Source organism: Anopheles aquasalis, chromosome 2 (genome assembly GCF_943734665.1).
Source record: "Anopheles aquasalis chromosome 2, idAnoAquaMG_Q_19, whole genome shotgun sequence".
In the NCBI taxonomy this organism is placed as follows: domain Eukaryota; kingdom Metazoa; phylum Arthropoda; class Insecta; order Diptera; family Culicidae; genus Anopheles; species Anopheles aquasalis.
In genome coordinates, this window is record NC_064877.1 from 53,393,147 (window position 1) to 53,415,646 (window position 22,500).

At 42.4% G+C, this 22,500-nt stretch overlaps 4 protein-coding genes and 1 pseudogene across 13 annotated transcripts in view; 2 read left to right on the forward strand and 3 right to left on the reverse strand.

Moving 5' to 3' along the window:
- The window catches only part of LOC126569131 (polypeptide N-acetylgalactosaminyltransferase 2), a 13,833-nt gene extending 2,227 nt beyond the window's left edge, over window positions 1-11,606 (reverse strand). The window contains exons 1-3 of one of the 5 annotated variants that reach the window (XM_050226021.1): window positions 6,226-6,584; window positions 4,795-4,957; window positions 1-470 (exon numbers count right to left, since the gene is read on the reverse strand). The exon at window positions 1-470 is cut by the window's left edge and continues 2,227 nt beyond it. In XM_050226021.1, coding sequence (XP_050081978.1) covers window positions 1-202 — 202 coding nt within the window. In that variant the 5' untranslated portion in view covers window positions 203-470; window positions 4,795-4,957; window positions 6,226-6,584. Of the gene's footprint in view, window positions 471-2,469; window positions 2,553-2,794; window positions 3,189-4,282; window positions 4,524-4,794; window positions 4,958-6,225; window positions 6,585-11,579 lie in introns of those variants that run through there. The other 4 variants (XM_050226024.1, XM_050226022.1, XM_050226023.1 and 1 more) reach the window with 4 other exon arrangements.
- On the forward strand, window positions 7,824-8,928 carry LOC126569141 (dnaJ-like protein 60). 4 transcript variants are annotated; one of them, XM_050226045.1, is made up of 5 exons: window positions 7,824-7,935; window positions 8,027-8,120; window positions 8,195-8,364; window positions 8,443-8,592; window positions 8,674-8,928. In XM_050226045.1, the coding sequence occupies exons 1-5, from the start codon at window positions 7,877-7,879 to the stop codon at window positions 8,822-8,824; spliced, it is 624 nt and encodes a 207-aa protein (XP_050082002.1). In that variant the 5' UTR covers window positions 7,824-7,876; the 3' UTR covers window positions 8,825-8,928. The 4 variants fall into 4 exon arrangements, with proteins under 4 accessions (XP_050082002.1, XP_050081999.1, XP_050082000.1 ...); XM_050226043.1 differs by having other exon boundaries at window positions 7,830-7,935; window positions 8,012-8,120; XM_050226042.1 differs by having other exon boundaries at window positions 8,195-8,592.
- A 2,717-nt stretch (window positions 11,607-14,323) lies between the features above and the next one.
- On the reverse strand, window positions 14,324-17,563 carry LOC126575582 (AP-1 complex subunit gamma-1-like; annotated as a pseudogene).
- Window positions 17,564-18,384: 821 nt separating this feature from the next.
- Window positions 18,385-19,646, forward strand: LOC126575590 (dnaJ-like protein 60). Its single transcript, XM_050236357.1, has 4 exons — window positions 18,385-18,676; window positions 19,079-19,193; window positions 19,272-19,421; window positions 19,496-19,646. Exons 1-4 carry the CDS (start codon window positions 18,385-18,387, stop codon window positions 19,644-19,646), a joined length of 708 nt encoding a protein of 235 aa, XP_050092314.1.
- A 693-nt stretch (window positions 19,647-20,339) lies between these two features.
- Window positions 20,340-22,500, reverse strand: part of LOC126569136 (neuronal acetylcholine receptor subunit beta-3-like) — a 13,220-nt gene continuing 11,059 nt past the window's right edge. The window contains exons 1-6 of one of the 3 annotated variants that reach the window (XM_050226031.1): window positions 21,948-22,057; window positions 21,733-21,887; window positions 21,510-21,661; window positions 21,064-21,431; window positions 20,844-20,996; window positions 20,340-20,786 (exon numbers count right to left, since the gene is read on the reverse strand). In XM_050226031.1, coding sequence (XP_050081988.1) covers window positions 20,392-20,786; window positions 20,844-20,996; window positions 21,064-21,431; window positions 21,510-21,661; window positions 21,733-21,887; window positions 21,948-22,008 — 1,284 coding nt within the window. In that variant the 5' untranslated portion in view covers window positions 22,009-22,057 and the 3' untranslated portion in view covers window positions 20,340-20,391. Of the gene's footprint in view, window positions 20,787-20,843; window positions 20,997-21,063; window positions 21,432-21,509; window positions 21,662-21,732; window positions 21,888-21,947; window positions 22,058-22,500 lie in introns of those variants that run through there. The other 2 variants (XM_050226033.1, XM_050226032.1) reach the window with 2 other exon arrangements.

A 22,500-nucleotide genomic window follows, 5' to 3' on the forward strand; every position in this document is an offset into this window, starting at 1 on the left:
GATGTTCGTTGTCACGTTGCGTCAGTGCGTCACTCTGCACGAGCCGATCTCCAGTGTCGGTCAGGTGTTTGGCTGTTTTACTGCTGCGCAAACGCAACGCTCGATTGCCATCATTGTGATAGTAGTCGCCTTGGAAGTAATAGATGACAACCACGATCCAGGTAACGGAGATGAGACCAAACACTTTCACGTTCCGTCGCATGGTGGCTGCTGCTGCTGGTGGTGGCGTCGGTGTGGGGAGTTAGCTGTGATTCTCTATTGCCACCAGTCACACACAAGTGTGCATTGAGCGACCACTAATTCGCAGTCAATACGTCACTGTAGATTGCCGTTCGAGTTTGTTTCTGATATTGGCCCACGCCATGCTAGCCAGCACCACCAGCTAGCGCGTTCGACAATAGTGCAGAAGAACTCGCCGTAACTCTGTCGCCTCCCGCGCGATGGAGGCGGTCGCTTTCCAATTGGTTTCACTAAAAAAGAAAAAAAAGAGAACAATAAACAAAATGCCATAAACATATAATCAAACACGCAGCCCAAATGATCATGTAACATGTCGTATTGATGTGAGATTTTGTGGTCTTTGTTACATACTGGGGACTACTTCACATCAAAATCTGTGTAGAATAGCATGGAACATTCTATGGAGTTGATGTGCTTTCCACCTCCACAGCGGTTACACGTGGCTGATTACCGATACTAATGCACTCATAATGCTGTGTTCTGCAGCGCCAATCACTGTGATGAGATTGCATGTGTATACCAGCAGCAAATGCATCGGTCTTTCTCGAATGCATCAACTTTGCAGACCTATCCGTTAGGGGTGGCTGCTCAACTAACACGAAATCTGCACGCTTGAGAAACGCTGCCATAACGGTCTCTAACAACTAGACAGCCACACGATAATGGAGATAAGCTAGGAGGCGGAGTCAGTAATTATTTCTCGAACAAAACCAACTGTATAGGCGCATTCTACTCAAGCGGTTAATGATGTTCGAGAAATGATTTTCAATATACCATTAACTGACCACAGACAAAAGCATTGAGCGTAAGCACAAAAATCGTGACTGCATCATAATGCAGTTCCTTTATCATCCCTTTTAAGATAAAATATTATAAATCTTCTTACAATTTCCACGTATTCCGTTCTTTTTCCTGCGATACCCGCGATCACCGTTTGACTTGTTTGATTGAGATCTTTTTCAATTATGTTTTGGGGCTTAGAATCATTGCTCATAGCTTCCTGGATTTTACCAGAACATTGGCCGAAAAGAATTTCAGAATTTTGTCAACAACTTGTTGTAAAATATTGGATCATGTTGAGTGGCCACTAAACGTTGCTAGAGCACAATATTTTTGGATGTGTTAAAATTCTTTCCTAATCTATCCTTAGCTCCGATCGTTCGAGTCTAATCGAGAGGCGTCTAGTAGTCCATCCGAAAAACGGATGCACGTTCACTCCAATACAGAGCATCACGAGTCATGCGGGATGATGCTCGTTGCTGTCGAACTATGATGGATTTATGTATGATTTATGTAAAACAAATTTCTCATTTATTTGCTGTCTGATAAAATTTATTACTGATAAAAAAATGAACAGTGCTTAAGGATTCTAAATTCTAATCCAAAGGAACCTGTGTTGTGAAGACAAAAATATGGAGATCGTTTTACGGATGGCAGTGTGCAAGGAAGCAATATCAAGTGGAATGTCTGTCTACCATAAGGCCCTGTAGTTTCTCTACATACTATGACTGTTCCCATGCATAAAAAACAACAAAATCTTTTAAGATGTTTTCATTTAAAAAAATTATTATATATAATCGAAAATCAAAGCTTTAAAAGAGCATCTATCAAAGACTTTTCAATTCTTAATGATCGCACAGTAGGTTATTTAGGTAGCAATTCGTAGAGATGCAGTCGTGGAAGGCATATTAGCTAATGTACCCGGTCTCTCTTTGTGGAAACTTGTACTTTCCCGCTTGAATTACCATTCCAGCCGCCATGGACAAAGGCAGCTTCTCTATCGATCATTGACGCTCATGATACCAAGTGCCCGGGAAAGCAACATCTCGCTGCTAGCATCCGCGTTTGGTGCCTTTCTCTGTCTCCCATACATTTGAGTATCTAAGTGAATTTGTTGAAAACAACACTAACTGCCGGGTCGGGTAACCATTACCTAACCTGCGATGAAAGACTTTAATCGGAGGATCGTGAGAATCCGACCATTGAGTTACGAATCTTTCTGGATTTTCTTTCATTTCGGTGCGACTCGAATTTGCCCACTTTCAAACGAAAGCAGCGAATTCGTTCACACTCCCTTCCTAATTATTGAAGAGTAGCACCACGCTCAAACAGGTTAAGACAGCTTTTTTTGGCGCAGATTGGATCAAAGAGGAAAAGGTATAATGGAGTGCGTTGGGTGCACGTGGCTTATGACCGGTTAATGTCAGCTAAACCTTCAGTTATACTCACGCACAGTACGTAAGCTTATAAAGCCTTCGAAGGTTAACTTGGAATGCGCTTGGAAAGGCGTTTCATTAGCACATTCGCAGGCAGATGAGTAGCTTCATCTGCAGAGGCCCGGTTAATGGAAGACAACATTCACCAGTAGCCTTCATCCGATCATCGTTCTGGTCTTTCATGTGTTCGACGACCTTCTTCCAGAAGAGCATAGAAATTCACTGCACATCACAACGCAGCATCATCACCAATTCAGTTTAAGTGCTGGAAATCACGATTTTCTGTTTATGTAGCTTAGATTCTTGAAATCTGTCTTCATTAAATGTTGCCTTTTTACCTGCGGCAGAAGCACGTGTCACACCAATATCCGAAACGCGATCATGTAACCAATGTGGCAGGTATTTCAGGTGTACTTCCAGCAAGAGCTCCAAGCACAAGCACACAACACACAAGAACTCAACGACGAATCAGCTGATGGCGCGGACTATAGAAGGCCCAATACCTGAGCTGGTATAACTTGCGCACACGACTGGCCACGACTGGTTTGCAAGGGATGATTGTTAGGAACACCACGGGATACTGATAGGGTAGTACTACGGAAAATGGTATGAGCCGTTCGCGGCCTGCTTTACCGAGTGTGGCCCAAAGCTACTTCCGATGTGCATTGCTGCTGCTGCAACTACTGGCTGCTGGATGCGGCATCTCGTGCCGCTTCGTTCGATACACGCTCGGTTCCATCCACGCTCACTTTCGACTGCCCCGCTTCGGAATTAGTCACCATCGTGGCCCCCACTCGCTCCGTTCTCTATTTCTCTCGCTCTCTATCCTCTACCTCTATCTCTCGCTATGGCAACCCATCAACCATGACCACAACCGCGGACAGCACAGGCTACGCGGATGTGGTAAGCAACTATTGCATTCACACCAACATTACATTCAGCGAATGCTGCACTCGATTGTTTCACGTTCCACTTAGTAGCGCCGCGTTCCATCGCACCAGACAACAACAAAGCACGGGAAAAGGAGGGGCATCAACCAATATCGGTGTGAAGAGCGAACACGGGATGAACCAAAACCCGAACAGAATTCGCCCTTCATCATGGAGAGAGAAAACCCAAATAAATGAAAAACATGCGGCAACTGGGTAATTATCAGCGCGTACGACACTCTCTCGGTTCAAAATTCTTCTGTGAACGGCAGCCGCCACCGAGGATCATCCATCGTGTCGCGTGGTGCATCGTCGCCGTAAGACGCTTACCCCTCCCCTCCTTCGACAGCATGCATCGGCGGGCGAGCGCATGATGCTGTGTGTATCTGGTGGCACAGTTGCAAACAAGGCAAATCGAGTGTGCAAACCTCGGTCACGATTGCCGTGCATGAAGGGGTTGCGGAATGGGATGCATCGGCGAACGGAGTGAAGGGAGTAAACGAGGCAGCATGAGATGTCGATCGAGGAGAAAGAGTGCTACAGAAAAGGATGGTCGATTCACAAAGTGGGAAAAAATAAACAGTAGGCCGAGACCAAGATGATGGTTTGTCCCGTTGGTCTCTACTCGCGCAGAAAGAGCTGCCGAGTGGTGTTGGACGAAACGCGAGGGATGGCGGGAGGCCTGTAATAAGTAGGTCCCCCTCCGGTTCTGCGGCTTCAGCGGACACGACACTGATGCTCAATCGTTCCGTAAGCAAATTTCGCCTTTTCAACGTACCCATGAACACGGCACCGCACGGTATCGAAAAGGAAGGGGACTAACGAACCTGGCCACAACAACAACGGAACGCTGGCGGGGGTTGCTGGCCCGTTTTCCACTCCAAAAAGCAGACTTACGCGTTTTTCACGAAGAGGGATGATGATGATGGGACGGACACCCCGAACCACACACCGGGCAATGCCGCTCCGGTCCGGTTTTTTTCCCGCCTGCTAAGCCGCTCGTACGCCTAGGTCCTTTGATTGCACTGGTTTCCAGACCACAAACTGCAGGCTTTTCGCGATACAGCCTGCTAAGACAACAGCAGCCATCCTGCTGCTGCTACTGCTACTGTCACCGTTGTGGCAGGCAAACGCCGCCGCCGCCACCACTCTGCCCTCACGTTCTACCGGTTTTGTATGAATTTGCAACCTACTACGCTTGCGTGCGGAATCGAATCGATAATAATGTACAAAATAACACATTTCACTTCTTCGCGCACCATGCGAATACGTGTGTAAAACGCGTGTGCTCTTTCGCATTCACCGTTCCTTTGTTTTGACCGCCTCGGCCACACGCTTTCACGGTTTGGTCACAGAAACCGCGGTCCAGCCTCAAACCGGAATTTAACCAGCATCCGCTGGCCACTTACCATCGTTCTGGTTGTCCTGCACTCACATACGCTCCCACCCCCCTCCTGAACGTTCGACAAACGCTGCAAAACACGGTGGCGCCGTCGGACGATTGGTATTTTTATGTTGACCATTGTTGAACTGCTCGGGAGCCAGAAAATCGCGAAAAGGCGATCGGTTGATCTAAAACAAATTAAAAATAAGAAACCAATCATTTATACGATCGCAAATGCTGGAGGAAGACACACTATCCGGGTTTTTCATCTCACAATAGAAAAAAAAACAGATGTAGCACGGTGGCTATGCAGTGAACTATTAACATATTAAAACTGAAAGTGTCTGTAACACTTTTTGCTCTCTTGATACAGAATTTGTCGTTTGCAGACAATCCTTTTCCGCTGATTCCTGAACACGTTGCCATCACCATTTTCACCGCCAGCGAACAAAATTGGACTGTTTTCAATCATGTAATTGCTACAATAATTCGATGATAACGCGCCCTGCGAATGTTTCCGCATACATATGATACAACTATTATTTAGCAAGGTAATAAAATATCACAAAATGGAAACTAAATTGATTTTCATCGATTGAAATGCAAATGTGCGCTTTGGGCTACAATTTTGGAAAGGAAAAATTAGAGTTTAGTTAAAACATGATGTAATGGTAAGTTTTTGGGTCATTCTTTTAGCCAAAACCATCCGAGGTACTTCCAAAGAGGTAATTTAGAAAAGACAAATTAAGGAGCAAACCAATAATTAGGGAAACGACCAATTGTGACCAATATTTGAGATTGCGTTAATAAGAGCACTGTGTTGCCTGTGGCCTTAATTCTTCACATTAAAATAAAAAATCAAAGTAATAAGTACACCAAAACTGAAATTAATTGAAGCTGATGCTCTTCCGCTTGTTAGAGATCTGAGTGAAGCAGTGATTTTGAAGGACATACGGTTCGGTTAACATTCAATGTTTATTTTTTCATCTTCCGTAAGGTGTGATTCTATTTTCTATGTCGCGGACACCATCAAGTGATGGATACTAGAGCGACAGAGTATTAGAAAGTGATGAATGATCAATAAATCGTAAAAAAAACCCTTCGGATCACAATCCACGATCATCGTTGAGGTTGGAAAGATACTCAGTTCCGAAATGGGTGCCTTGGGCAGGACATGCGACGAGGGATACATGGGAGAGTTGAGCATCTTGGCATCCGGCCTCGAAACAATTCTAAAATGTTTTTGGAAGAATTTTCTGTAATAGCACCAGTGTCGATTGTACAACAAAGATCCTTGGAAATGGTGGATTCTGGCACTTCGGCTTGGATTAGTATTTTCACAAACTGTCTTGATTTGTTTCCCTAAATTTACACGCTTTATGTTTCTTTTCTTATTACCATCATTGTGTTTAGAAATCTTGGGCTCAGTAATGAGGGGCATGGCGGGCAAACTTACTTAATGATCTTCCGGATAGGAGTTATTCCGATCAAGTGCAACCTTTTCGTTCCATTTGCTTTTCTTAAAAAAAAAAAAGGAAGTCAGACTTCTTTGGTTGGTACAGTTGATAGCGAGTTGTGCGATTTGTTCCCGCAGCTTGTAACAGATTTTAGAATCGTTTTTCGTTGTTCCGTTGTTGTTGCTGGTTCAGATTATTCGCGTTGCGATTTTCCACAGTTCGCGCTTATCCTGCCTATTTTTGAACGAGAACGCCAGCGGAAGTGCCAAACAACTTGAACTTGTTCTTATCACGCACGAAATTGATTAAAATGTGAAGAACTTCCTCATTTTTTTAAACGAACAATCCGATTTTGCATGTTCCCGCGCACGGCTGTTTACTTTGGAAGAAGGAAAACCAAATGTACGGCCTCGTCCTCATTATACGCGACGAAAAACGCGACAGCTGAAAATTCACCACTTGTTGTGGTGAAGTACAAAGTGTACCCTATTGACAGAGAACATTTCCCGCTCCTGTTAAGGGCTTAAAGCGGCCCATAGGCGCTCAATTTTATTTGTCAATGCTTGCATGCAAGTTGATTGACACCAATATATTTATCGGTAAAAGACTAAAATAGCCCCTACCCCACTCACGATGAGCTACTGAGTGACCGAGAAAATCGCAAATTTAAATATTTTTGGTAACCAAATCGTTATTAAAATATGCGGAAACGTAAATTAATGCATTAAGGAGGGGGGAAGGGGTGAAAAAGTTACATTTAATCAGTTAAAAAGTGGTTTTTTCGGTCACTCAGTAGCTCACCGTGAGTGGGGGAGGGGCTATTTTAGTCTTTTAAGCGGCCCATAGACGATCAACTTTATTTGTCAATGTTTCGGATGCAAGAATTGCGTCGAACTGTCATTTTATTTTTATTGCTCATATGTGGGCATAAATTGGCCTAGTCCTTAATGTTTCATCAATCAGGGCCACAGACGCATCCTGTTCGTTAATGTGACCCACAGACGACGCCATTATTCAGCCTCATCAATATATTTTCAGCTGGCTGAAAATCTTCAACTTTTTTGACACAAGCTTCAAATAGCCCACACACGATAAATATATTGGTGTCAATCGACTTGCATGCAAGAGTTGACAAATAAAGTTGATCGTCTATGGGCCGCTTTACCTATTTATCGTGCGTGAGCTAGATTGCAGCTCCTGTCAAAAAAGTTGAAGATTTTGAGCCAGCTGAAAACTATATTGATGAGGCTGAATATTGGCGTCGTCTGTGGGCCACATCAACGAACACGATGCGTCTGTGGCCCTGATTGATGAAACATTAAGGATTAGTCCAATGTAGCCCAAATACGAGGAATACAAATAACATGACAGTTCGACACAATTTTTGCATTAAAAATATTGACAAATAAAGTTGAGCGTCTATGGGCCGCTTAAGGCCGTTCTGTTTGTGAGGATTGACATTCCGATTCTAAGCCATCTCATACTGTTTTTGCTGGACGATTTTCACATTTTCAGTCTATACTAAAAATGCACTTTGTTCTTGGCGTATGGTGTATTTTTCTCCTTGGGATCGATGACATTTCCGTCACCGCCAAAAGGTAAACAAACTAACGTAAAAAAAGGTAAAAGAATTTGTTTGAGCAGAACGCGATGTTAAAAGTTTCTCCGAGAAGTTCCGTCTACAAAATATTTCAAACCACTTCAATCAGGTATGATTTAGAGCTGCAGCAGTTGTCGGCATGTGTTTGTGTAGGAAGCTCGATGCTTAATAGTGAATTGAAGCAGACAATCCAATTGTAGATATGCGCATCGAAATCACTACGCGGTGTTGAAACTGCAGCCCGACTGTAGTGCTCGCGAGGTGCGGGCAGCGTTTATTCAACTTTCTAAAGAGGTACGTTGCTCCTCAGCGAGGGATAGTGACCGCAAGGCTCACCGGCAATAAGGGGTTTTCTGTTTCCTTGTTAGCTTCATCCGGATGCAAACGTTGGCAGTAGCAGAAAGAACGACAATCAATCGTTTGTTGAGCTGCTTGAGGCTTACAAAATTCTAAGCAAACCGGACTCTAGAGCTGCCTACGATTACGAACTCTCATTAGGCCGAGATTTCAAAACGAACGATCAGCCAATTTTTCATAGGTACAAGCTTGTAGTGACCGATGGGTTACGTAAAATTCAAAAATCGTATTACGTCGTTATTGCATTTACTTACAACAGGCCATGGTCTTCGGGGCATAAGCATTATTCCACCGAAGAACAACCATACTATGGAATAAAAGGAGTAAAGAAGGTTAGCAATTGGACGATCGTGGTGTTTTGTGCGATATTCATGCTATTTGGCATTGTTGTGCAAACTGTAGCAATAAGGTAAGGCTATGGCTGCGGGTTAGAAAGTGTGTCGCATTAATGTACAATAATCTATTTCCATTCTTTCTCTTCCTTTACCAGCAAATCCTTTACCTTCAAACGTAATCAACTTGACGAATTCTCGAGACAAAATGCTATTCAACACGCAGAAGTACGCGAAGAAGCCGAAAAGTATGGGAACAAAGCACAAATTGAGCGTATGAAGGCGAAATTGAACAAGGAAGTTGTGTAGCATGATTGTTGTTTTATTTTGTAGATACTTTTGAAAATTCATAGAAAAAATGTAAATAAAAAGGGGAAAAAATTTTCAAAATACGCTAGTCTACTAGCGTCAAATAATCACTAATTGCATACGCCTCAGCTCAACTACTACAAACCCCAAGAACACTGTTCAAAACTTCCCGCCCTCTAACTTCCCGCTATGTAAGCCCTCTTATCGGCGTACGCGAGAAACATTCGCAAACGATGGAACGATAGTCTACATCAGGGAAATATGCATACCCAACTCACTAGCCAGCGAAACTCTATCGAGTTTTCTTCAGTACATTGCAGATAAGATCAGATGAATTGGCCACATTTTCGAAAAGCACACTGATTTCTTCAGTGTCCATTTCATTGTTTATCGCATACAAACCCGACGTTGTATGTCGGTCATTCGATTCTGCCCGGAACACCTCGTGTCTCACATTGGACAATTTTCGGCCATAAACATGGCTGTTTGTGGCATAGTCATTTTTACAACTATTTTTTCCCCTGTTGGGAAGTTGTCATGAACCAGCAATCAGTGATGCTGTCGGCCTTTAGTGTAAAAATTCTTGTTAAATGCACTACCGTGAATTGGCCATGCCCATTTGGGTTTTCGAATGTCGGATAGTGCACAATTACAAACTCTGTTTGTTCGTACTTTTCTTTTATAGCTTGCAAGGGATTAAGTACGTTAGTTTCGTTTATTGTATCACGAAACATCTCTTGAAAATGTTAAATCTGGTCAGTAGAGTTCCACTGATATAGCCCGTGGTTTGCAACATCAAGGTGCAGGTGAGCTAAAATGTGGAATTTTAAGGATTGAAACTCGCTTTCGGTGCTAAATTCTGCACCTTCTGCGAACAAACCGCATAAAAACTCTAGTATCAATGCATTTGCCGCAGCCAATTTGTTTGTTGATGTGCAATAGTAAATAATAGCAGTATGTATGCCTTCATGTGCTGTGCTGTGAATGTTGCAAATTCAATAGACGTTTAAATATATAGATACAGAAAACCGAATTGTTCTGCCAATCGCTATTACTGTCGAGGATATTGCTTGCGGGATAAAATGATTTGAAACCCATACCATTGGGTATGGCCCTTTAGGAAAACTTTCATCATTTTTTGCATGACTCCAACCTTTATTACATGGCGCATTTCGCCAATTAGCGTACCTGTAATTAAATTGAAGGCTGCATAATAAATGAGACTTGTTGCAATTGTTCTTATAGTGCTGGACGTAATGGCCGCTCGGAAAAGACCATCTAAACGTAAGGGGAGCAGGGGTTGGGTACAATCTATGCGCTAGATATTGTTGCTTTCACAATATCGGCATGCTTGATGAGCCAGCCAATTTTTCGTCCCCATCATTCTGAACTGCGCCTCCAAATCTCCTGAGAAGTTGCGAATTTTCACTTCTCGAAGGCAGTCATTCATATTCATGGTCTATAGACGATTAAAATCGTCGATTGTTGGTTTCAGGAGTGTTTCTCGTGCGGGCTCAGTACCACAATAAACTCCGAGCAATAATGACTCTACGAGGTGTTTCAATGCTGAAATTTCACCCCAAACGAACCAAATTTGTTTTGCTCCACAATTGAGCAGATGATGCGGAATTACCATCTGCTCGGATATCAATGTCGCATTTGTTTAAAGATGGAAATTCTTCAAACACGCGTTGAACTCTACCATCCGGCTTTAAGTGGAGGTAGCGCCCATTGCCCATGTCTGTCCCATGGTGCATAACTGCTCTGGCAGTTTTGTTATAAATTTCACTGAAAAAATGAAGAACAACATTATTAAATAAGATGACAAAAATAAATACATTCCTATGTATGTTATAATAAAGTTGTATAAAGGAATAGAAAAAAGAGACGGAGCAACCTCGCCCCGAATTCGGCAAAGTCCCGATCGCGGTCAGTCGAAAATTTTCTAAGTACCGGGACGCGATTTAAAAACAAACCGCCCCATCGAGTATCATCCCAAATTTAACTTTTCTATAGTGAGAAGATCGTCTCACTGTTCGCTGGGCACGCACTACACTACACAACGTTCATTATAACGACACCAATACCTTCACGTAGGGCGTTCAATGACGCTCAATGACCGTCTGCACAAGAAAATTAAAGCTTCCGGCCTTGTCCGCACGTCGCACGACAATTTCTGACAGCCGGGTTTCCGAAAAGGTGTTGAAAAGTGGCCGAACTGCCGTGGTGAGATTTCTGTAGTGAAAATTCTTCTCACTACTCACTGGCTAGCGAGCTCTATAGTGAGCAGTTTCCCACTGTGGGGTGGGAGGATATGCCCCACCACGGGATCACAAAAACAGCGAGCGAAGCGAATTCTTAAGCCAGGGATACACGAAGCGTAAACTCTCGTATAAACTCAGAGTATAATGCCAAAAAGTTTACATTTGCCGGTTTACACGGTATAAAAAAGATTATAGGTCCACGGAGCATAAATCCTAGCGTAAACGCTGTTTGCAAGCGATTTGCCTCACTATATTTCCTGTTTGTGGTTTGCATTACTCGCGTTGATCATTAGTAGCGTTTTTAATCTTTTTCTTCGGAAAAAAGATCCTATTTTTCTCACAAAAGTCGATACAAGTTCAGTGTAATTCGCATTACGCGACTCAACCCGGTCATGTAAACATGTTCAAGTGTAAATTAGTTTTATATTTACGCTTGAGTTTACGCTTCATGTATCCCCGGCTTTACATACTAAATATACCGAGAAACTTACTAAACATCGGCAACGTTTGGTTTTTTCTCCATCACTCAACTAAAGTTAAAGAACAAAGCACACGCACACGGAGAGCACGGCACACGCGTCTTACTCCACAGGATCCACGAAGAAAGAGAGCAAATCGTAGTTAGGGCCGATCCACAGCATGCCCCAATACAAGATGAGATGAATTAAATATATCTTTCAAGGAAATTGACATAATTCACAACAGCTTTGCTTATAGTTATTGTTAAATGTAAATATATGTGTTATAAAACATACCTACCAGGTGTACGCACTTGCTCAATTGCGCTCAGAGAAAAGAGCGAAAGAGCTAGCCTACTCGGAAATCAACTGAGCGCTCGCTCGTTCTTTTAGGTGAACGGAGTGAGCGAGTAATCGCCTCAAATAATTTAACACACCCACCAATAAACAATACGCATAATTTTCACCAATTTTATTTTACTTGATAAGTCTAATTTAAAAATGAAATTGATAATTCCAAAACGTAGCGCGGCGCATGTGGACTTTCCTATCTTACCTGATGACAAAGTATGACAGCTGTCAAGTCCGTCATAGCCGGAAGTGAAAATTTCCTTTTCTATCGTGCCGCCGGACAACGCGGATCAACGCCGGATTTGTTTCAGATTTCATTTTCATTTACGGAAGACGTAAGTACGGAATATGATTCGCTAAACGAATTTACTGAACTTAAATCAATTCTCCAGTTTTTCCAGAATGTCAGAACCAGCGCCTGCAACAACGGCCGCACCGGCTCCTGCAACAACGGCCCCACCGACACCACCAGCACCGGCTCCTGCAACAACGGCCGCACCGACACCCCCTGCCCCTACAAACGATGCAGGGCAAAAGCGTTCGAACAAACAAAGGGGCGGGTGGAGAGCCCAACGTGCACGTTGGAACGCGAAGAAAAGGAAGTTGATGGAGATGTGGGTGGAACTTGATCGCGCCAGAGTGCAACTTGCAGCTAATACGCAAGTAATGGTGGACCGATTGGATAAACTTCAAAAGAAAAAAACATAACAAAGGAAATAACAACAACTATAACCGTAACAATATCAGTGCCTGATTTAAAAGAAACATAATTGCTACAATAAAATTTAAGAAAATGTAATTCTGCATATTGTTTATTTTAAGTTATTTAGAGGCAAATGGTTGGCCTCGTAAGTAAAAGTATTTTTGGGGGGTAATTGTCGCTGTGGGTCGCGCATCTGATTCCTATTCAGTGAGCCATGACCGGTTTCGTCGATGAGTATGCGTTCCTGAACCGAAGCTTGATCCGAAGCCTGAGCGCTACATTGGGCTAAGGAACTGCAGGACATCCAGGATGAGCTGTTCTGGGATCCGAAGAACGGTCCTTACTTCTACTCGGAGGCCAACTCACCGAATGTGGTCGTATCGATCACCTGCAAAGTAGCAAGTAATGGACCATAGCTGTTGGCAGAATCAAGTGTGTGTTTTTGATCCAAAGTTTTAAATGGCAAACAAATCGATTAATGTTAATAGTAGTACATTCATATTCTAAACGATTAACGGATAATATTCGATAGCGGAAAAATAGAATATAGAATGGCATAGAAATTAATGAAAACACGACGATAATAATTCAGAGAATTACAATTAAGAACGCTAAAAAGGTGGCAGATGAGGTTAGCGTAGCATCGCAATATCGGGTGTGATTATTTATTATTTTTTCCTCCTATACCTCTACTTCCCTGCCCCGAGCCCTTCTTTTTTCTAACACCGTTTCGATGGTGATGTGTACCAGAGATCTGCTTTGGCTTACATTCCTTCGTTCTTTCATAGAGTCCTTAATCGCTTTCGTAACATTGGTTTTAATTAACAGTTCCTCGGTGTCCAGCTCTCGTTTAGTTGTCTCTAGTTTAACTTTCTTCCTAAACCGTTGGATCATTATGCCACCTTTCTCCGTTATCATTGGCGTCCCGCCGTTCTTTCGTTTCCTTTTGTCTACCCTTCCCTGCACCTACATCCGTGTTCAAATTGCAGTGCGTTTTTTCTCGTCCACCTTACTCTAATCTAACGGGACAAAATCTATGCTGTATGCTTCTTTTAGTTATATCAAAATAATACAAACAACTTTTACACACCTTCCTCCTTCCGTAAGCATATGTATATCGTAATCGTAATTTATCATGTTTCGATGGTGTCCTAGTAACGCCATTCTGCCACAAGCCACGTTCTCTCGTTCATCACACACACACACACACACACACATACACACACACGCGAAGACATGGACTTTGCATTGTTAAATCCCATCGTAGAAGGAAGGATAAAGATTGGCTGATGGCAGTAGGGAATAAGGGTGATGAGGAAAGAGAGTTGAGACTTGATTGGTCCCAGACAGGAAGAGAAATGAAGAAGAGAAGGAAGAGAGAAATTTAGCCGAAACCACAGATGCCTTTGAGCGAGCGGAGTAGCTCTAACAAATGATGGTGAGCATCTGCTTCGTCTCTGCTTCCTAGCACGAATAGCACGTGACAATGCATGTAAAAAAATGGATCGGGTCATAATGGCTGGAAATTGCTAAAATATAGAGATGAATCTTAGTGCCTTGCTGGTGATTGAGTTCTAAAAAGAATCTGTTAAATGAAGTATCCTGGCGAAACTCTAAAAAAGACAAACAGCCTATTATCCTCTTTAAATCATCTCACGTAACGTGAGGAGACTTTGCTGTTCCACCATTTCACACTTAAAGATAAGTTTATAAGTACATAAATTAAGGGAAACTTTCGCATTCCACAAAACGAAGCGATGATCAGTTCAGCGAAGCGATCATCATGTAGGGCCGTTCCATCATGTAGATTGGTACGATATCCGAAGACGCATCCTTAGTGTTGCCTGGAATGGAAAAAAAAGGTTAGGAAGCGATAGTTCAAGCGTAAAATGTAATAAAAATGGATTCGACATACCTTGGCCGTACTGGTGACACGCATTTCTTGCGTTATCGTACCACCGGGTGGTAGCGTTGATCCGGATGGTGAAAGCATCTGCAGCGAGAAGCTTCTCGGCACCGCAGCCTGTATAAATCGGCAAATGAATTAAATTATTAGCGATTGATTCACACGACCGTTGCTTGTTTGAATCAATCGTGCGCAAATGACACGTTACCTGAAACAGATACTGTTCGAGCGTGGTAAGCGAGTTGTTGGTGGCCGTCATGAGAATCTGCAATGATCCGGCCGTATTCTTCGCCGACAGTTGCACCAAAATACCGTTCTTGTCCAGTGCCGTCAGCATTTTTGCATTTTCCTGCACCGGTTGAAGAAATGGTTGTCAGTTTTCTGTTCCGGAAAAGCTCATCTCGTATCAACTTACATCATTATTGTTGATGACAGCGGCCGAGAAGTCGCTGAATAAGCTAACACTATTGCTGTTCACGTCGGCGTCGTGGGAGAGGGCAGACCGTCCAGACCGGTGAGAACTGGCGATCCGAGTCCGGACAGTGGCAATGTAGAGGGTACAGTTACAAGAGTGAGGTTGGAATTTAACAGATTATCCAGCCCTCCGAACGAAGATGAATTCGCCAACAGCGTGTTCGGTGTGGTAGTGGTAGAGGAGACGAGGCCATTCTTAATGCTATTGTCATTGAGACTGTTCAGATCGAGACCGATTCCAAGCACTGGTGTACCGGCTACGATCGAAGAATTAACGGCTGCCGGTGGCGTACTGGCGGGCATACCCAAACTGCCAAGCAAATCGAGCAGGTCTTGGTTGTTGCCGTTACTCGGTAGCGCACTGGCCCCCGATTTGCCATTAGTAGCGGGTCCAGAAATTAGCACATCTGCCGTAGGGGTAGCTGTTAGACCGAGGCCATCGATCGGGTCATCACCACCACCGAGCAGATCGAGCAGGGCACGCTGGAAGAAAGCCACAAACGAAGCGAAATGAAATCATGTTCTGTCCACACACAACAAAAAACCAAAAGACCCATGGAACATACCGAATCCGATCCCACTTTAGTAGTGACGGCGCTGCTACCGAGGGTACCGATCATGAGCGACGAATCACCATCATCACCGCCCTCGATCAGATCGATGCTCGGTTGCTGTTGATCCTCGAACGAACCACCACCACCCTCCTCCGTGCCGTTCGGAAGGGATTTCGTAATTTTCGGCATCTTTTCTAGCAGTGCAGGCCGCAAATGGCTGTAATCGCGGAACAGTTGCGCAAACTCGACACCCCGCTACTGCAGATCGATGTGTAAATGAGAATCAAATGACTCAATAATTTGTTTGACGCGCGTTTCTCTGCAAAAAAAGGAACAACATGATATGCACGTTTAGCTTCAATAGGGACCACCATGGTATAACGAGACAGGATACTTACTCTTCCTTCCTATGAGTGTGCTGAGCTTGGCCATGCCTGTTGTTCTAGGGTCCTGTTGGTGTAGCACGCATTACCTCTGAACGATTAGAACAAGCCGTTTGATCAATGCTCGCTTCAATGTCGTCCTCTTTTTCACCAAGATTAAGCTACGGCTAGAGATCTGCTTCCTCGTTGATTTCATCATCATCACTACCGTGAGTTATCGTTTTTTCTATTTCGTCTTTCAAGGCAGGAGTTTTGACGATGACGAAGACACACAAATGATGGATGGTTCCCGTCTCCGACTCATCGGCAAGCTTGCCGGATCCTATCGGATCCGTTATAAAAGTCAATCCTATCGTGCATGCTAAGGAAGAAATAAAACAAAATTTTAAAACCTCATCGAACGATTCCAAACAAACATACCACACCTTGAAGGAAATCGCTGAACTTCCGCTCGTACACTTCAAGCGCAGCTGCGGTCACTCTCAACCGACGATATCCGACGATGAGATCCGACGATAATGATTATTTCCGACGATAATGACGTATTTTCACCGAAATAAATTTCCAACTTTCCAATGACGCGATCGATCGAATCGATCTTGTTGTTTATGTTTACTAGTTAGGATGAGGATCTGTCAAAAATCATGGCGTCGGAAAATGTGCAAGGCATCTTGTGCAGAAAAAAGTGACGGATCGGATCGTCGATAATATTCAGTCTTTTGCCAAAAGTGACTAGATCAAGGCAAGAGATATTCCAATTGTGTTTTATTTTTTAGCAGCGTTCAACAGATAAGGTAATATAACACATAATCACCCCATCGGCCGAACCACGATGGATTCCAGTCCGGTCAGAAGCTTCCGTGTAAGTATATTCTTTTATTTGTAATAGTTAATGTAATGTAATGTTTTTTTTAAACATATGTAAGGACGAACGAGCCGTATAATCGTGCGTTATTGCTAAAACAATCTTGAGCAATAGAAATTTGCTCAAATGGATTTAAGTGTTTTAATAAATTTTTCTAATAAGTTTTAACCAATACCCAGTGAGCCCCCCCCCCCCCCAGTGAGAAACTATACACGCTATAGCCAGTGAGTAGTGAGAAGATTTCTATGAGATGAGATGGAATTTCAGATAAAAATCTCACTACGGCAGTTCGGCCACTTTTCATCAACTTTTCGGAAACTCGCTGATTAACTTTTTTTTGACTTGGCACCATCCACGAATATTTCCAAGCGGTGGGGTAGGAGTCAACACGTAACGTGTATTGTTGTAAAGGCAAAATAATGGCAGTGGGTGGTTCAAAGGCTAGAAAGTAACATAAAATCATCATAAATAACAAGTAACATCGAATCGAAATCTGTTTGATCATCCCATTATTCAAGGCAATTTTAAAATAACTAAAAAAGTAGCTGTTAAAAAAAATAGCAGTGTTTCACCATTCCTAGTATTTTCACTCGAGAATATCGAATTGAAAAGAAAAAAAGGTTCCGAGGTACTGGTATTGTTTTTTCCACTTCAATACTTTGTAGTATAAAAAGAATTGCCTTTACTTAATTTACCTACTTTTTTTTTTATTACATTCCGAGTCTGCACAACAATGTTTTCGGTGTCCCATTTCAAAAACTATAAAGACTTGCCTTTTCATTCTTCTTTTTTGTTTTTTAAACACTTAACGATTGATAAAAATGTAAAACTTTGCAAAAAATTTACCAAACACCAAAAGAACTACGAAAATAGCTTATAATCTCTCAGCGCTGCTATTATTTTGAACAGTGAAAAACAGACGCTGCTGCAGTTTTTCGCAAAAAATCAACAAATTATGATATTGTTGGTGGTTGGCCAAGTAGCCCAATATCCCCATACTAGTATATATAATTGTCCTATGTAGTATAAAGCTCCATCCATTGCAACTAACTCTTTCGTTTCCACAGCTGCCCCTCCACACACTGGTGGTTTCAGACGATGAAGCTGAGCTTATATGTGGGGAAAATTTGGACTTCGCTAAAAAAATTCCGCCACCGCGATATGAGCCATCGCTCTGTAAAGCGTGTGGCCAGGAGTTGTCTAATATGTCTGCGGAAGATGTAACAACACATCTAAACATCTGTAAAGTACAGCCGCAAAAAGTTAAATGCACGCTTTGTCCAAAAACTTTCTCAAAACTCAGCAACATGAAGTGTCACAGAAAAAAGTGCATTGCAATTCCCGAAAATTTAAATGTGAAGATTGCAAAAAGAATTACAATTTTAATACAAAGAGGCAACTGCAATATCACATCACAAAAGATCATAACCCAAATCAGATCAAATGTAAATTTTGTGGTGCCACGTTTTCTCTCCGAAATACTTTAAAAAAGCACATGCATTTCATGAAACGGTTGAAGAAACCGTCGTCGAATTGCCAGCACGTGTTCCGACACCTGCTCCCGCTTGTGTACCAGTCGACGATGAAGCGACTTATGTGCTAATGGAGGAGATCGCCGTCATCAACAATGAGCCAACATCAGGCTATACAGTATTAGGAGTAGGCTCCGAAAATTCTTTCATCGTCGAATTGCCGGCAACTGCCGAGGAGCTTGCCGTCATCGACGATGCCTTGCAAGTGGAAGATGGCGGCAAGACCATCATCGATGAAGATTACAGCATGGACGATGAGCCGGCAACTGCCGAGGAGCTTGCCGTCATCTACGATGAAAATCCTACCCACAAATATTTTTGCACACAGTGCAAAAAGAATTTCAAAAGCAAAGATACTTTGCGTAATCACATGCGCTAAATTCACCGGAAGCCAGAAAGTGCTTCAGAAAGGGAACTGCTTATTTGCGAGTTGTGCGGATTGGGTTACAAATGCAAAGATACTTTTCGTAGGCATATGCGCAAAAAACACCTAGAGGCAGAAAGCGCTTTAGAAAGGCCACAGCTTACTTGTGAGCTGTGCGGAAATAATTACGCAAACCCGGACTCATTGCGCAAACATGTCCGAAATAAACATCAAGAAGCTTAAATAAACACCAGTAAGCCAAAAAAAACCAGGTCGTCGCGGGATTCTCGCGGGACAGCGACTCATATCGCTTAACTTATGCTCTGCAATGAGGAAAAGAAGGTTCTTCTCCTGAGCCTTCTTTTCCTAACTCCTACTCATCGACGTCCCCGTCGTGCAGGGTGGAAACATGCTATGGCACATTTATTGTGCAAACCGGACTCTAGAGCTGCCTACGATTACGAACTCTCATTAGGCCGAGATTTCAAAACGAACGATCAGCCAATTTTTCATAGGTACAAGCTTGTAGTGACCGATGGGTTACGTAAAATTCAAAAATCGTATTACGTCGTTATTGCATTTACTTACAACAGGCCATGGTCTTCGGGGCATAAGCATTATTCCACCGAAGAACAACCATACTATGGAATAAAAGGAGTAAAGAAGGTTAGCAATTGGACGATCGTGGCGTTTTGTGCGATATTCATGTTATTTGGCATTGTTGTGCAAACTGTAGCAATAAGGTAAGGCTATGGCTGCGGGTTAGAAAGTATGTCGCATTAATGTACAATAATCTATTTCCGTTCTTTCTCTTTAGCAAATCCTTTACCTTCAAACGTAATCAACTTGACGAATTCTCGAGACAAAATGCTATTCAACACGCAGAAGTACGCGAAGAAGCCGTAAAGTATGGGAACAAAGCACAAATCGAGCGTATGAAGGCGAAATTGAACAAGGAAGTTGTGTAGCATGATTGTTGTTTTATTTTGTAGATACTTTTAAAAATTCATTGACAAAATGTAAATAAAAAGGGGAAAAAATTTTCAAAATACGCTAGTCTACTAGCGTCAAATAATCACTAATTGCATACGCCTCAGCTCAACTACTACAAACCCCAAGAACACTGTTCAAAACTTCCCGCCCTCTAACTTCCCGATATGTAAGCCCTCTTATCGGCGTACGCGAGAAACATTCGCAAACGATGGAACGATAGTCAACATCAAGGAAATATGCATACGCAACTCACTAGCCCGCGAAACTCTATCGAGTTTTCTTCAGTACATTGCAGATAAGATCAGATGAATTATTTCTTCTGGCGGCAGACTGCCATGCTATTTCAAGGCTGTCGACGATGATCGATCTTCAATAAATGTTCAATTTTAAGGATGAAATGGTGTGCTCGGTATCCTTTAGACGATACCATTGTCTATCAGAAGGAAGATTAGGCTATAATTGTGTAAACTGCAATTGAGCAAGTAAAATAGGCCTTAAAACTCCTGCTTGTGATACGAATGAGATTACTTATTCGCAGGAGCTCAAGTAATTAAGATTCGGATTTTGGCCAGTGAAGACATGAAGGAAAAACAGCGAGACTGATTGATTCTCGAGCTTTTGGTTTATCCACAAGGCAGATGTGGGTAGTTTTAATAGTGTTTATTGTTGATTATAAAAGTTATGTTATATTTATTCTGTTGCATCAAACATTCATATTTCTCAATTTTCACTTGGTAGTAAATTGAAAATCATCAATATATAGCTAAACAGACTGCAAACGAAAAGAATCCTGTCTAAGAAGGTCGCCACGAGGATCTGTCTGTTGCAATTTGTGTTCGGCTTATCGTCGATCTTGGCTTCGGTTGCCTCCACCACTAGGTTTACTGTATCCCCATCTGCGTTCGGTTCAGCATGATGATCGTTCTCCTCTTTGCTAGCGTTACCTACACGTTCTGATTGAAGTAATATGCTTCCCACGTTGGTTGATGCTACTTTGATAGCTAGCTTATCAAACACGCTGCTCGAGTTTCCGGTGGACAGACACATTTGCCTCAGCATGATAGTGAATGCCAGTAACGCAACATTTAGCAAGAGCGAATCACGAAAGAAAATCACTGGAAAATTCAATAAGGGCTCAATGTGTATAGATCAAAGGTATTCTATTGACTTACGGAGTTTTGGAACGGCAACGCCATGGTACGGAACACGCCAGTACAAGTATTGCAAATAGCTGAAGTGGCCAAGGCACGTTCCACATAAAATGTAGAGTCGCTCAGAGCTGACGCAGCTCATCCAAAGAATTCCCATGTTGAGTATAGCCATGACTAAAATTGAGAAATAGACAATTTAGATCCTGCTACTTCTGCATCGACATTTGTTTTCACACTCAACTAAATCCAGGTGTTAAGATAGCTCCATATATAGCAATGTGACGTTCAAGCAAAAAGGTATACTCTACAGTAGGGTACGTATCATTGTCGTATAAAAAATGCCTGGCATTAGCAGAAACCATTTTCCATTCCGAATGTGATACTTCGATGTAGTAAGTGGTAATTTGGGACGTTTCGTTGATTTTTATCTTCTCTACATCCTCGACCCAGGTGCCCAAAGACATAGAGCAGTTCTGTGAGTCGAATGGCCAATTAGCAGTGTTGCTCGCACAAAAGGCTTCATACTGACAAGCTGGCAAGCACAGTACCTTCCCCAACTTATTAACTTTGCAATGGTCCTTCATACATGCCTCTTCTGTGCTTTTATGGCTGAAATCAATAAGTTGAAAAAACAAATTTTAATTGATCGCGATCCTGATCTAACCGGTCGAAGAACGATCTTCTTACTTGTTGAAGGGGATAATTGTTGGAGTCCATATTTCACTTGATTCCACAGTCAGCATGTCTATCCCATACTCCATAGGGTCCCAGGATAGATATTCGTCTTTCCAGGATATGCCCAACCAAACGAATGTCGTGAGAGTAGATTTCCGTTCATCCTAGAACAAAGTACAAACATTTATGATTGTTCATGATTTGCAATTGAAGTGCGGGTGCAATAGATACATACCAAGTCATAGTTTTGTACGTGAACGTTTATTTTAACATTCACTGCTGCACTATGGTTCTTTACAGGCCGCTCTGTTTTGTCGTAATTGTAGCAGAACAGCTTTTTCAACAATTTACCTTCGTTCGAAGATGGTTCGCCATCGCAATTAAGTGCAACTATGAAATACCGAAAGAGGTAAATTCTTAAGCTTCTACATCAGTTTCGCAGGTACTTACTCGTCAAACCAAGCAAACTTACGAAAACTAATATAATAACACTTTTTCTCAAGAACAGCATGTTTCTCTAAAGAGGAACACACTGGTTTAAACGTTTAGCAACTCACTCCTCAACGGTTGAACTAATTCTGAACTACCATCGGAAGAATGCGGTAGTTTTAAATATTCGCTTCATTGATGTGGTTGTTTTACAACGGACGCCCCCTAGATCTGATGCAAAACGATACAACTGCACATTGCTATTCATTTCCTTGAATTTTACGTTACATGGAGTACCGTGAAATTAGAGAGGCTACTTCTGGGATGATATGATGGTATCATTGTGTCCCTAGTTAACCATAGAAATCGGTTTGACGTTTTATGGATTGTTCTTTTTTTCATTCTTTTTTTTATGGATTGTTCTCTTGCAGTTATTTTTTTTCTTTTTTCTCTCTTTTCTCTTTCTCTTTTAGTAAGAATGTAAGCCAGCTTATCAAAACAATATTCGAATGTTTTATTTCGGGACACGGGATGGTATTTTATTGTACGACAATTGAATTTTTATTATTAAACA